The sequence below is a fragment of the Palaemon carinicauda genome, chromosome 13, assembly GCF_036898095.1.
Source record: "Palaemon carinicauda isolate YSFRI2023 chromosome 13, ASM3689809v2, whole genome shotgun sequence".
Taxonomy (NCBI): Eukaryota; Metazoa; Arthropoda; class Malacostraca; order Decapoda; family Palaemonidae; genus Palaemon; species Palaemon carinicauda.
In genome coordinates this window covers 98,428,726-98,444,703 of record NC_090737.1, presented here as the reverse complement: position 1 = coordinate 98,444,703, position 15,978 = coordinate 98,428,726, and the positions used below count along the sequence as shown (strand labels likewise).

General features: G+C 39.3%; 1 protein-coding gene across 5 annotated transcripts in view; it reads left to right on the top strand.

The window, feature by feature from the left end:
- Positions 1–15,978, top strand: part of LOC137652344 (mannosylglucosyl-3-phosphoglycerate phosphatase) — a 266,291-nt gene that overhangs the window by 86,453 nt on the left and 163,860 nt on the right. For all 5 annotated transcript variants that reach the window (XM_068385696.1, XM_068385700.1, XM_068385697.1 and 2 more), the window contains exon 3: positions 2,161–2,247. In XM_068385696.1, the coding sequence (XP_068241797.1) occupies positions 2,161–2,247 (87 nt within the window). The remainder of the gene's footprint in view (positions 1–2,160; positions 2,248–15,978) is intronic.

The window sequence follows — 15,978 nt, the reverse complement described above, 5'->3', positions numbered from 1 at the left end:
TATATACAGTAATATATATATATATATATATATATATATATATATATATATATATATATATATATATATATGTATGCATGTATTTATGTATATATGTATTTATGTATATATGTATGTATGTATATATGTAGGTATGTATATGTGTATACATATAAATATATATATATATATATATATATATATATATATATATATATATATATATATATATATATATATATATATATATATATATATATATATATATACACACACACACACACACATATATATATATATATATATATATATATATATATATATATATATATATATACATACATATATATATATATATATATATATATATATATATATATATATATATATATATATACATACATATATATATATATATATATATATATACATACATATATATATATATATATATATATATATATATATATATATATATATATATATATATACATACATATATATATATATATATATATATATATATATATATATATATATATATACATACATTATATATATATATATATATATATATATATATATATACATACATATATATATATATATATATATATATATATATATATATATATATATATATATATCTAAAGTAGGAAGATGTGATGTAGTTCTAAGGGAAAAGTATGGGAAATATGTCTGGGTAATAAGCAAAGCTCTACCTCCAGTTTGTTTCTTCATTATGATCAGAGATAAATGTAAACAAAACATTGGTTGCCATTTTTTATTGTGCTTTTTAGCGTGTTTAGGAAACTCATGATATAAAATCACCTTTAATATTTGTGCCTGTTTTAGTTTAGTGTACTGTAGTACATGCATTAAGTGTTCTGTACATTAAAGGGTAGTTTGTTAACAGTACTATGTACAAGGGAAGGTTTTAAAAGTCTGAATATACATGTTGAATAAATAGGTAAATATGGTGTCACTACTTCGCGGATTTTCACCTATCGCGGCCGCGTCTGGAACCTATCTACCGCGATAAACGAGGGTTCACTGTAAGTCTCCTAAGAAAGTAGTTTGAGGTAAGTACTGTACTCCGTGTTGGAACTAATCACAAATTTTAAGTAATTTGTATTTTTCCTAACAGTACTTACCTCGAACTACTTTCGGGTTATGGCCCGCCCATCCTGCCCCGAGTGCCTTACAGGACTTCTTAGAAACCTTCTACCAAAACTTACTCGTGATCGAGACCTGAACGAGGACGCTCTCTGACCCTGGGTCGCCTCATGGCGCGTATCACTCCGCCAGAGGTTCCCCCGCATAGAAAACGGGAGTAGGGTAAACTACACAAAATTCTGGTCGGTTGGGAGGAGATCCCAGATACTCCTAAGAAAGTAGTTCGAGGTAAGTACTGTTAGGAAAAATGCAAATTACTTAAAATTTGTGATTTACATCCCCAATACCTCTTGAGGGATGTTATTAGATAAGTCTTAGAACTCTAGGCTTGTGCTCGAGTTCCTATATAAAGACAAGCCACTAATCTCTCTCACACAAATTTCTACAGGCCACTATCAGTGCATTACAGTACTTTTTATTGACATTTGATTCTAGCGAGGGTAGGGTTCCTACTAATTCGATCGTAGTTCAAAATAGAGAATCCCGTCTCATAGCCAAGGCCAGTTAGTAGGACTTCCTCCCTCCTAAGAGTAAGTCACACCTATAAATAGCGAAGGGTTTGTATTTGTGCCGGAACAAATAACAAATTTGGAAATAATTTCTATTTTTCCTAGCATACAAACCTGGAGCTATTTAAACAAATTGGCTCCCCACCCTATCCCCAAGAAGTCTTGCCAGAAAGCAAAAGTGGTTACTCAGTTGACTGCTGTGAGTGAGTGGGGTAGCTTGTCTACCCCACCTTCCACCCGGTAACTAGTGGATGGGGGTAGTTATCCCTCACTAGAATTGTCTTGGTTAGTCGTTCAGCTTTGCCTAAAAGTAATGCCCCTATAAATAGCTCCAAGTTTGTATGCTAGGAAAAGTGCAAATTATATCCAAATTTGTTATATTTCAATAATATCCTTATCTAAAGGTTAACCAGTTGTTTAATGTTCATGCATAGGTAGAATAAGAGACTTTTATTCATGAAATGAAAATTGATTCAATATCTTTTTCTAATTCCAGCAAGTACATTTACGAAAGGTGAACAGATGGTACCTGTGCTGAATCAATTTGGCGTACACTGTGCTGTGTTTGGGAATCATGACTTTGGTGAGTTCATCATATTAATTAAATGAAACAACTACAAATATAAGATGGGATAAACTTTAAAAAAGTAGTAGAAGTGTCTTCTCTTTCAAAAATTTGGGTAGGATGAGCATTTAGAAAAAGGATCTCAGAAAAGGACTCTCTCTCTCTCTCTCTCTCTCTCTCTCTCTCTCTCTCTCTCTCTCTCTCTCTCTCTCTCTCTCTCTCTCTCTCTCTCTCTCTCTCTAACATGATTTATATGGGGCAATCTCTCTCTCTCTCTCTCTCTCTCTCTCTCTCTCTCTCTCTCTCTCTCTCTCTCTCTCTCTCTCTCTCTCTCACACACATGATTTATATGGGGCAGTTTAATTTATAAAGGGTGTGATTATTCCTTGGTATGTGTTAGTATAGCCTGCAAGAGGAACCATTTACAGGTGGCCATGCTAATTATTATCTAGATGGTACAGAAGGTTCTTTGCAGTACTCTCCTGTAGTGTTCCTTTGGCCTGTCCTGAATTGCTTTCTGTATTTTGCTTTTCTTTTGTTCTCATCAGTATCCTTCAACTTAGCTATCTAAATTTAACTTTACTTTGCTTCACATTGCTGATAATATCAAGTTCTATGCAGTGTCTCTTTAGTCCCAACAGCATTACTTTCTTCCTCTGTTCCCTTTTGTTTTTCCCTACTATGCTGCCTAACTTCTTCAATTATATCTTTTTCCCTAGATGCAAGTCTGTAAATGGGAGTCAGTGCTCACATTAAACTAATTCATAATAATATAGTAAATCTTGTTTCATGTTTATATTGTCATTCAAGAACAAATCTTTTGGGTGAGACCTTTGAAACACAAGGAAATAATTCAGTGTTTTGGATAAACTACCAGCATTTATGATACTTCAGAAATATGTAGGTAATAAAAATTTTGTATACAGTATACAGTACTGTATCGCAATACAGTATAGTAGTATGTTAGTATGTTCAAACCAGGCAATCATTTAGTGGTAAGTGTTGTTATTATATACAGCAGTTTTAAAAAATGTTGTTCCATCGCTAAATACAAACCAACGCTATTTATAGGGGATTACTCTTACAAAGATGAGATCCCTTCCAAGAAGGTGTAAGAACAAGAGCAGTGGCATACTGGGCTCCTTTGGGTGATCCCTTCGGGGTGAACCCAGAAACTAGCTTCGGCTATGTTTCACAGGTAGTGCTTGATGCAGACCTTCAACTTGAACAATGCTTGGCGACTGGAAACAGAGAGCACTACCCAGAGGTCCGCCTCCAAGGGTTGGATAACTTTCTCTTCTGAGGGAGAGTTAACCTCCCTAGGTGTTGGGCTACTCTCCCTTCCGAGGGAGAACTTCCCTTCATCAGCTTCTGTCTAGCAACCTTCACGCTTGTGGGGAGAATTGTTGACAGCTACATTTCATCGCAACAATTGCAGTTTCGTCGCCAAAGACTACGCTCTCCCCCATGCTGAGCCGTCTCTTCCGTCGGTGGTGTGAGCAAAGTCCAAGGTGAGTATCTCTTGTGGGTGGTCACCTCTCGGATTGTCAGACTTTGGAATTCAGTACTTCTTGCCACCCTGACACCCCCCCCGTGTAAGGAGACGTCTCTTCAACCCTGTCAAGGACCCAAGGACTGTCGTGCTGCTTCTTCGGGCTCTCATCGCTAGTTAGAAGTTCGTCCCTTGCCAGCTGCCTGTGAATCGCTAGCTGTTCGTCACTCATTGCCTCGTGACCTCCACCCCTCGTGAGATCGCCAGCTGTTAGTCACTCATCGCCTCATGACCTTCACCCCTCGTGAGATCGGCAGCATTTATCTTGTTACCATCAGGCTCGTGCCTGTCACTCGTCTGCTGCTCGCTAATCGCCTTCAGGTGATCGTCATATTCCAGCGGTGGAGATAGGAGTGCCTCACTTATTCGTCACTCGTCACCGTGACTTACTTATTCGTCACTCGTCACCGTGACTTTCACCCGTCACCGAGATTATCCTTCTTCTAAAGAGTGTCACTAGTCACCTCTGAAGCGCCTTGTTCTCTCACCATCGTGAGATCATCATCGACAGTGTCTCCGACAGCCTAAGTGTTTCTTGACACTTGCCTGCTTATTTGGACTCTCCTTTGACTTGCTGTTCGCCATCCTTGCAGCGTTCGCCAGTCACTTGTCACTCACCAGCTGTTCGAGTTTCGTCAGCTACTTGTCATTCTCCGGTCTCCTCGTCATTCTCCGAATCAATCAATCAATCGTCATTCTTCGACTGTTAGTCATTCGCCAGCTATTCGGAGTTGGCCAGCTGCTCGTCATTCACCAGCGACTCGTCGTTTGCCTGCTGCCTCGGCGTTTTACCAGCTACTCGATGTTTTTCCAGCTGCTCGGCATTTGCCAGCTGCTCGATGTTTGCCAGCTGCCCATCATTTGCCAGCTCCTCGGCATTCGCCATCACCTCGTCGCCTGTCAGCTGTCCATCGCCCGTCAGGGTGCGACCACTCATCAGTTATCTTCCAGGTTCCTCTATTCCAGCAACCTCTGACAGCTTCCTGCTAGCGGGTAGAATCACCGACGGCCACCGGAGAATCTTCGAAGCTTTATCCCCTTGGGGTGGGTTTCTCCTACTTCTTTCGTCAAAGATCTTCTCTGGTAAGGATCGCAGATCTCCTCCGGGTGTGATCCTCACTTCAAGTATGCCTTCTGCTCTTCCCAGCGAGACCCTCCTGCATTCTGGGTCTTAAGCAAAGCTCTTTACTGCTATGGCTCCCTTGATCACTTTAGAGTATCTAAGCAATTCTTCTCTTCTTGGATGACACAGAACTTCATTGGTAGACCAGGGAACCTTTGTTTTTCTGCAAGTGACACTACTCCAGTAGTGCTTACCACGATGTGGAGTGGAGGGAGTTTAGCACACTCTTCCCCTTCTGGAACCTAATTCAGCTCTCACCTTCGATAAGAGGGGTAAAGCACAAGTGTCAACCTTTGTGCTTAATACCTTTCTCGCCATTGAGAACTTGTTGTTTCACACAAAACAACCCCCACACCCCTTGAATCACTCTAACTGACAATTGTCCCACAACACAAACTTTCCCCTTACCTTTATCAACCAGACTCTTGGACAGAAAGAAAATTGAAACCAAACATATCCTTAAAACTATATTTCTTGAACTAAAATAAATCATTAAACTATTCGCAATCAAAATAAACACTTGAAACTAATCAAAACTTAATACTATATATATAATAACCAAAACACCATTCATATAAACCAAAAAAAACTCAAAACTTAACATTAACCGCACACCACCAACACCAAAAATAGATATGTGTATATATAATCTTCCGAGACCAACACTCGTTCACAGAAAGCCGAACTGTCTTTACGGCACAGTACACACTAACACAGCTCTGTGATCAACAGTCCGCTGGGTGGCAATTTGCCATAACTGCCTCGGTGATTGGGGTGGTCGTTATAATCATAATCATCATCACCATCATCATCATCAACATAAACATTATCATTATCAGCAATCTCAATTCACAGGCCTAGGTCATCAACAGTTCAGCAATCCAATAAAACAGTCCAAACAAAATCAGTTACAGGCCAGGTCATCAACAGTAAATCCACTTTCAAAAAGTAACTCTCCAAAGGAGTTAGCCTCACCAAGGAGGAATCACGGCCTGCCAAAATAAAAAAAGAAAAACACTTACGAACACTCCTAACTAACTGAACTATCGCGCTATAATCAAAGATAAATAATAAATTGTTCCTATCATTCACGATCACGACAAGCAAAGATAAACAAAACTGTACTTACTTAGAATATAAAACCCTCACTTCCACGCGGGTAATAAATAATAGTCAAATCGTAAATCCAGCACTCACTACTGCCTCTTGCTGCAGTCAAATAAAAAAAGCATTCGCTCCGAAACATTCACCACTGTCGTAACCTAACTAAAAACATAAACAAACAATCTCATTTGTACCAACAGTCTTTCTCACCACCAACGATCGATACAACTAACTACTTTCGCTCGCTAACACAATCTCTCTCTCTCTCTCTCTCTCTCTCTCTCTCTCTCTCTCTCTCTCTCTCTCTCTCTCTCTCCCTCTCACTCTCTCTCTCTCTCTCTCTCTCTCTCTCTCTCTCTCTCTCTCTCTCTCTCTCTCTCTCTCTCTCTCTCTCTCTCTCTCTCAGGATTTGGCAAAAACAGAAATTAAAATAAAGCAAAAATAAATCCTCCACATTCCTCCCCCCTTACTTTGCCAAATCCTTCTCACACAACACTTACATTATTTTTTTCATAACCCAGTCGCAGTCGGGAATGGGACCCCCTACTCCCGAGTAACTGGGCCTCCATATACTCTCTCATTCACTTCTTCCTTATCACAATCATTCGCTACATTAACACTATTCCTATCTAAATCCCTATCATCTAATATATCATGTACAATCATATCTACCTCGTTCTCATCTGGCCCTAAAATTACACTCATTTCTGTAAACAGGTCATCCATTTCATCAAAAACATTCTCAACTTTAGCAAAAGATTCATTCATGCTACTAATCATTCTCCTATCTCTCACTCTCGCATTCGTCATCCTTTCTTTTACATCACCTAAGGAAAAGCCACACACACTATAGGTATCATTCATACTCAGCCATGATTCATCTGTATTAACACATTTATCTTCCATACACAATTGCACATTTACACCCTTGTCATACTTATTCTATTCTCACTTTTACTTATAAAATTTCCCCTTCTTTCATCTTTACTTAAAGCTCTTGTATTCTTCCTTTTCTTATATTCTACTAACAACCAACTGTTTACCTTCCAGACCTAAGTCCTCATACATACTAGGTTCACCCTTGTTCCTTTTCAACCATTTACTCATCCCATTCTCTTGGATATACTCAGGTACCTCTTTCCATTTACGCAACTGGTTGTGGTGGGCCCTAATTTTTTCCCACAATACCACCCACACACAACTTACCCAAAATGTAACTTAATCCACTCGAACCAACTTCTAACACCTCATAGGGACCTTCAACTTTATAACGCACCTTATTTACATTCATTCTACCCTTTTCAATTACTTCTTTCATCACTCTCTCACCAACTTTAAAGCTTTCAAACCTCTCATTTGCTTTCCTCCACACATCTCTATCATCCTCAGACACACCCAACCTCGGTCTTATTATCTTTTCAAAATTTAACACAAACTTACATGGAGACATACCCGTACTCTTATGCACTGTTGCATTGTAAGCCCACAACGATCTACCAACATACAAATCCCAATCATTATCACATGTACTCATCATTCGCAAAATTTCAGTTAATGTTCTTACAGTCCTTTCAGCCAACCCATTTGCACTTGGCATATAAGGAGTCGAATACACGTGTTCAATACCCCATTCTCCTAACATCTGCTCAAACTCCCATCCAACAAACTCAGGGCCATTATCACTTAACATTCTCACAGGCTTACACACACACATTTGCAACATCACTTGACCAACCATTCTTGCAACAGTCTCACTCCGTTTATCCTTGATGGGTATTGCATAGGTAAATTTACTCATGTGATCAACCATAACAACCATTCCCACATGTCTTCTCGCAGTCACAGGCAACGAAACACAATCAATCACAAACATCTCAAATGGTTCTTTCATACGTAATCTCAAAACAGGCGGATTAGCATGCACTCTCTGATACTTCCCTTTCTGGCAATCTTCACACGTAGTCGCTACATCCTTACATATCTGACTCAACCCAGGTGTAAACAATCTCTCACGCATGCATTCCCATAATTTATTCTTACCCATATGCCCATATCTGTCATGCACTAACATACACATACTTACTGCTGCATGCATCGGAAACACAGGAACATATATATCTTCATCCATTCCTTTATGTAGAAAATAAACAATATTCTTACACACAATAAGTCTCTTACTAACTTTCTTATACACCTCTAAATCAGACGGCCATTCTTCTACCTCAATACTATTCAACATGCATTCACGTAACCTTTTAATTTCCACACATTCATCTTGCATTCCTTCCACCTCCTCTTTAGTCAGTAGATCATCCTCACTCCTCGTAATATCAACCATGCCAACAAAATTCGCCATAAATACACTATTATCTTCTATCACAACTACTTCACATCCATTCTTCAGAAGCAAACCACTACCAATATCAACTGATAAATCATGCAATCTTAAAAAGTCAATTCCTATCAAAAAACAACTAGGCATCTCATTCTCTCCCATTACAATAAAATTATGTTCCACCTCCATACTTCTCAGTTTTACTTTTAAACGCACTTCTTCCCAAACTAGCAAACTTCCTTTACCTATCCCATGAATTCTCACACTCGTACATTGCCTTTTCACTTCCCAATTGAACCGCTCTATTTCCTTGATAACAGACATATTCACTAATGACACTTGCGCACCTGTATCAATTAAACTACAGTATTCATTCTCATTTATACCCACATACGTCATCATTCTTCCTTTTACACCATGCATACAAATGTTTACTCTCCTATCAATAGGGTCATCCTTATCACACCCATGGTCATCTTCGCTATCTTCCATGCTCATACCACTCGGATTCAAGTCACTCGGACAATCCTCCTTCTCACTCAACAACTTGCAACATCTTTCATTACATTGTAACCTCAATATATACTCCCTTTCAGTCTCTTTATTTGCTCGGTACTGCATCGGACGATTCCACCCAAAATACAAATAAACAGTGACACCATACAACATACTTACTACCAACAATACTTTTGATAACAATTCACCCTCAAGCACACTATCCTCCTCCTTATATGCCATTTCTTTCAATACTTCATTCCTAACACTCATTCTAAGCTCATCTACACTAGCAGGTATATCCCTATTCAACCCCTTCAATTTAAACTTATTTAACCCACACAAAATACATTTATACACCATGTCATCCCCTTCAAAACTTTTTACCACCACTAAATCTTCCGGCAACCTTTCAAAATTACTATCATTCTCGCTACTATCTGCTATCTTACCATGCATTCTTGACATCGCATCTGCTATCACGTTCTTACTCCCAGGTACATATTCTAGCTTAAAGTCAAATTCATTCAAATCCTCTATTGTCCTCGCAACTCTAGCATTCACAGACTCTTTCCTAATCATGTACACTAGGGGCTGATGGTCAGTACGCACAATAAATTTCACACCATACAAAAATACCTTCAACGCTTTCACGCAAAACCGTATCGCAGCCAACTCCCTTTCAATCGTGGAATACTTTCGCTCAGCCTTATTAAATGCTTTACTTACATACGCTATCACTCTCAACTGTTCATCTCCACTTATTCTTTGCATTTGAACCAAGCAACCACCCATGCTAATCCCACTAGCGTCCGTATATAACTCTAGCATACTCGCATGCTCACTATAGTCGGGAAAGGCCAAAGTGACGTCTCTCGCAGCCTCTTCTTTCAACTTTTCAAATGCTTCAATCATACGTTCATCCCATTTCAGTCTCGTACTATTTCTCTTACCTGTCCACTCATTCAGAGGCTTCCCTATTCCCGAACAATCTCTGACAAACTTCCGACCAAATTCAATCAACCCAAGAAAACCTCTCAACTCACGCACCGTATGAGGACGTGGAAACTCTCTCACCTTACTCACAAACTTTTCACTCTTCCTTATACCCGATTCACTCACCACATGCCCAATAAATTCCACCTCCCTGGCCAACCATGTACACTTTTCAAGCTTAACTTTCACACCAACTTCTATCAACTGTTCTAATACTGCTTCAAGCAACTGCATGTGTTCCTCAACAGTCTCACTAGCAATCAAAATATCATCAATAAAAACAGTCACCTTCTGTCTATCAAACCCAGCCAAAACTACATTCATCGCCCTCTGGAAGGCAGCAGGCACATTAGCAAGGCCAAAACTTAATTTTTTAAACTGATAATGACAATTTCTACTTGAAAATGCCGTAATGGGCCTGCTCCCCTCTGCCAGAGGCATCTGGTAATAGCCCCTAACTAAATCTAACTTTGTAAAAACTTTCATACCATGCATCTTATACACACAGTCAGACACTACATTCATCGGAAAACGTTCTTCAACAGTTACTTCATTCACCTTCCTATAATCAATACACATACGTAAACTTCCATCCGGCTTTCTTACAGGTACAATAGGGCTATTCCAGGCACTCTCACTCCTTTCTATTACACCCATTTGTTCTAACTCCTGGCACTGCTTTTCTATTTCTCTGGCAATAGGCGGAGAAAAATGTCTGGGACGCTGATATATGGGGGTATCATTACTAAGAACTATCTTAAATTCAGGCAGCTTTGATCCCCCACAATCCTCGTCACCGCGACTCAAAACTCTCCGTCTATCCCATAACATCCTATACAATTGTTCCCTTTCTCCCTCACTTTTATTTTCATCTACATTAATTCTTTCTTTCAAACTTTCATAGTCCCAATCGTCATCCTGCTTTATCTTACCCGTCATAACATGTCTCAATTTAACATACCTTTCATCCTCTACATTGACCAACGTATACATACATCCCATGCAATCACCCTCACGTATACCCCGTATTCTCTTCCTCCTTACAGTCGGCAACAAGCTCACATACACCTTCGGCTCCTGCAAATTCAAAATACCATCATACACATGCACACTTGTTTTCACTAAATTACTTGCTTCCGAACCTTCCACTACATATTCACAATTGTCACTATTGGCAATTCCCAGACTATTCGGCCATGCAACTTTTACACTGACAACCTCACTCGCATCTCTTGACAATTTAACACCTTCTTTTGCTATTAACGGCACACCTTCGTACATACACTACCATCTTCATTCAAATAAAATTCCCCACAAAATTTACCCTTAACTTTCATCTCTATCATATTTACACTAGGATGTACAATCATACCGCATTTTTTCAAGAAGTTATAACCTAACAACACATCGTATTTGTCATTTACTCCCTCAACCACATAAAAATCATTATCTTCCATCATCAGCCCCCCAATCATAACATTTTCTCGTAACTTTCCTTGCACAGATATACTTAAATTACCGATACCTTTCACTTCACCTTTACACCCCCTAAATTCACACACATCCCTTACCTTATCGTATGCATTCCTAAACATTAAATTGACACCACAACCAGTATCAATCAGACCAACTAGCTCTATTCCATTAAAATTTACTTTTGCACTCATGCAGTCATAAGCTCTTCCGCCCATCACGTCTTCATGCAGCAAACCTTCACGAACATGCATCACATTCACTCCGCACACACTCGAGGACTCACCCAGCTGAACCCTCTTACACTCTAGTTTCCCGAACATCCTGGCTGATTTACTCCCTTCTTCCTACATACCCTAGCTACATGCCCATCTGCACCACATTCAGTACACTTACCCCGTGGCTCCTTGCACATTCTAGCATAATGACCATCCTTACCACAATTACCGCAAATCACATTTGTACGATTACTCCGACATCCACTTGCTATGTGCCCAGTCATACCACACCGATGACATTTTATCCCTTTCTCTTTCTTGCACTCACTAATTCTATGCCCTACCTCACCACATCCAAAACAAGCACCTAGAGCCCATCTACATTCATTCTTCTTATGACCTTCCTTTCCACACCTATAACACTTTTCATTACGGACACGACTATCTGACATACCTCGATGCGCACTAACACTCCTATCCCTCCAAACCTGATTCCCTTGCCTAAACCCTTCATTTGTCCTTACAGGTATTCCCACATTACTCGCCCTAACACTCCTATCTACTACACTATCAGCTACCCTCATCGGTCCTCTCATAACAGCATCTCTAAAACTAACAAATTCTGGCACACTTTCCTCCATTCCAGTCCTTACACTCACAGATTTACTTTCTTTCATACATCTATCCAACTCGTAATTCTCAGCTATCTCTAAAATATCATCCCATGTCAATCTTTCTTTCGTCCACCTCATTTTCTCCTTCCGTTTCAAATTAACAAACTCGGCAACATTCTCGGGTACAGTAGCCAAAAACTTCTTCATTAACTCCTTATTCTCATTTATACCTTCATCCCCATACTTCTTCCTAGCCAGAGTTTCCAACCTACATACATACATCGATATCGCTTCTCCTGCATTCATCCGTGCTTCATCAAAATCATTCTTACGCTTATACTTAACACTCCCTTTCATACGTTTTACCTGCTCAATTATTCTCTTTTTCACACTTTCATAATCAACGTCACCTACACTCATTATCACTCCATACATCGTCAACAAATACCCAGTCAAATATTCTCCTAACTCCCTAGCCCAAACTCTTTTACTATCACCATACTTATCCTGACAATTCCTCTCATACTCCTTGAAAAACTCGTATACATCCCTACTACTATGCTCATTGAACCTTTCACACCGAGGTACCTCTCTCATAAACACAGTCTTACACACATCACGTTCATTCTCACTGCTATCATCACTGCTACCTTCCTTCTTGTTTCCTACTTCCTTGCTAGAATATAAGGAATCTAATTCCACAGTCATACTCCTATCCTTGATCATACTCTTCCTAGCCCTTTTCTTACTCGCCACTTTCACCCATTCACGATCGTCCTTGCTATCAGCCTGATACTTTTTCTTCCCTTTCTTCACATCACTTTTATCTTTCTTCTCATGATTCCTATCACATTTCTGTTCATCCTTACTATGCCATATTCCCTTATCTTCAATCTCACTATCACTATCACTTCCTTTCCCATTATCACTAACCTTAGCCTTCTCATCTACTATCAACCCATTACCCGAAGCTGAGGACACTCCTCCGACTGCACCTTCACCCATTATAGTTTTCATCATCCCCATGACTTGCCCCATCATAGCTTCCAATCGGTTCTCCATTCGTTCCTCATTCTCTTTCATCCTCATCTCAACACATTCTTCCACTCTCTCTACAGTTCCCTTCAACTCCCTAAGCTCCTTCTGCATCGCCTCATTCTCCCAGTTCAACCTCTCATTCTCTACTAGCAACCTCTCCTCACGCTCCTTACTCAGCCGCAATTCCTCCTTCAGAACCCTTAATTGCTCCTCCATTTTTCATCAACCTTAATCCTAATTCCGTCCTTCGTCCAACAGTCCGGCTTTCTATCCCACCTCGGCAGTCCCTGTTCGGGCGCCAAAATAATGTGGCGGGATGTTGCAAAACAACCCCCACACCCTTGAATCACTCTAACTGACAATTGTCCCACAACACAAACTTTCCCCATACTTTATCAACCAGACTCTTGGACAGAAGGAAAATTGAAACCAAACATATCCTTAAAACTATATTTCTTGAACTAAAATAAATCATTAAACTATCCGCAATCAAAATAAACACTTAAAACTAATCAAAACTTAATACTATATATATAATAACCAAAACACCATTCATATAAACCAAAAAAAAACTATCAAAACTTAACATTAACCGCACACCACCAACACCAAAAATAGATATGTGTATATATAATCTTACGAGACCAACACTCGTTCACAGAAAGCCGAACTGTCTTTACGGCACAGTACACACTAACACAGCTCTGTGATCAACAGTCCGCTGGGTGGCAATTTGCCATAACTGCCTCGGTGATTGGGGTGGTCGTTATAATCATAATCATCATCACCATCATCATCATCAACATAAACATTATCATTATCAGCAATCTCAATTCACAGGCCTAGGTCATCAACAGTTCAGCAATCCAATAAAACAGTCCAAACAAAATCAGTTACAGGCCAGGTCATCAACAGTAAATCCACTTTCAAAAAGTAACTCTCCAAAGGAGTTAGCCTCACCAAGGAGGAATCACGGCCTGCCAAAATAAAAAAAGAAAAACACTTACGAACACTCCTAACTAACTGAACTATCGCACTATAATCAATGATAAATAATAAATTGTTCCTATCATTCACGATCACGACAAGCAAAGATAAACAAAACTGTACTTACTTAGAATATAAACCCTCACTTCCACGCTGGTAATAAATAATAGTCAAATTGTAAATCCAGCACTCACTACTGCCTCTTGCTGCAGTCAAATAAAAAAAGCATTCGCTCCGAAACATTCACCACTGTCGTAACCTAACTAAAAACATAAACAAACAATCTCATTTGTACCAACAGTCTTTCTCACCACCAACGATCGATACACTAACTACTTTCGCTCTCTCTCTCTCTCTCTCTCTCTCTCTCTCTCTCTCTCTCTCTCTCTCTCTCTCTCTCTCTCTCTCTCCCTCTCTCTCTTTTACAGGATTTGGCAAAAAACAGGAATTAAAATAAAGCAAAAATAAATCCTCCACACAGTGTTATTGGTTTCCCGATGCATCCACCTGCTCGCCAGTTCTCGTCAGCACCCATAAACGTTCATCGGACCACGATCACGACTATTACCACTTCTACTACTACTACTGGGCTGACGAGCTGTGTGTCTAAAGGATTAGGTCACCTCTTCTGTTCTCTGTCTCTTCCTTCTGGTACATAGTTACCTTACAAGTCGACATCTTCATTGAATGAATGAAGTTCCTTAGTTGCACTGTAGTGGTTTGCAGACTGTGGCCAGATGTAGCACGCAGACTGCCTGGTGACTGAATGACGACCACACCTTAACGTTCACTACACAAAAAGGTAAAACAGTGGAATACCCAAAATTCTGGGTAACAGGTCAAGAGAACTGGGTACTGGGCACCACCCCTTGATTTTATATTGGGCAAGGGGACCCAGCTAGAAATGTAGTTGCTTAATATTATTCAGAGGTAAGCCATCTCACGTGTTACTGGCATGCATGGAATCCAATTTAAATAGCGGCAGCTATATTTCAGGTTAGTTAAGCTGTTTAAACATTAGGAGAGGAATAAAAAAAAAGAAAAACAACAATATAAAGGGAAAAGACTGAATTAGTAGCTGAGAAGGGTATAATTTTGATAAAAAAAAAAGCTGGTAATAAAAACCCCCCAAAAAAAGGATTTAAACAGTTTAGAGGAAAAAAGATAAATACCAGGATGATACAATATAGGTCTACAAAACCAGAAGGAGAGACAAGTATATCCAGGCAGAGCCTCATAGGATTCAATCTAGAAAATATTTAATCTACATACACAAGTATAAATAGTATACATATCTAGGCTAAATTCAAATGTAATTTAAATGGTTTCTTCTGTTACGATCAAAGGGTTAAAAGACAAGGTTGCACATCTGACCTCTCTCTACAATCTCACCTTTACATCAGAAAGACAAAAAATTTATAATGAAATAACTTACAATCCTCAGTGTTACACCCAGAGGTAGAGACTAAATAGCCTATCAAATACAGTATAGTAAGTTCCTAAAGCTATGCTACAAACATCTACTTATTATAGTACATTAATGAACGCAACAGTGTGTACGTTGCTGTTGCCAGGGTGGTCCAACTATCTCACCAAGCAACCCTACCGCTACAATAAATGTCCAGACACAAAATGTTTTCGGCAGCCAACCCTGGCAGCTACAATCATTGTCAAAGTTCCCAGCTGGCGGCACAAGAAATCATCAAGCTTAATAGAGAACCCCACCACATTGTAGTTCAAGATCCACACAGTAAGTGAACAGAGTCTGGACAAAAATCTCTGAATATCTACTCAACCGCAGCGTTTTCTTTCAC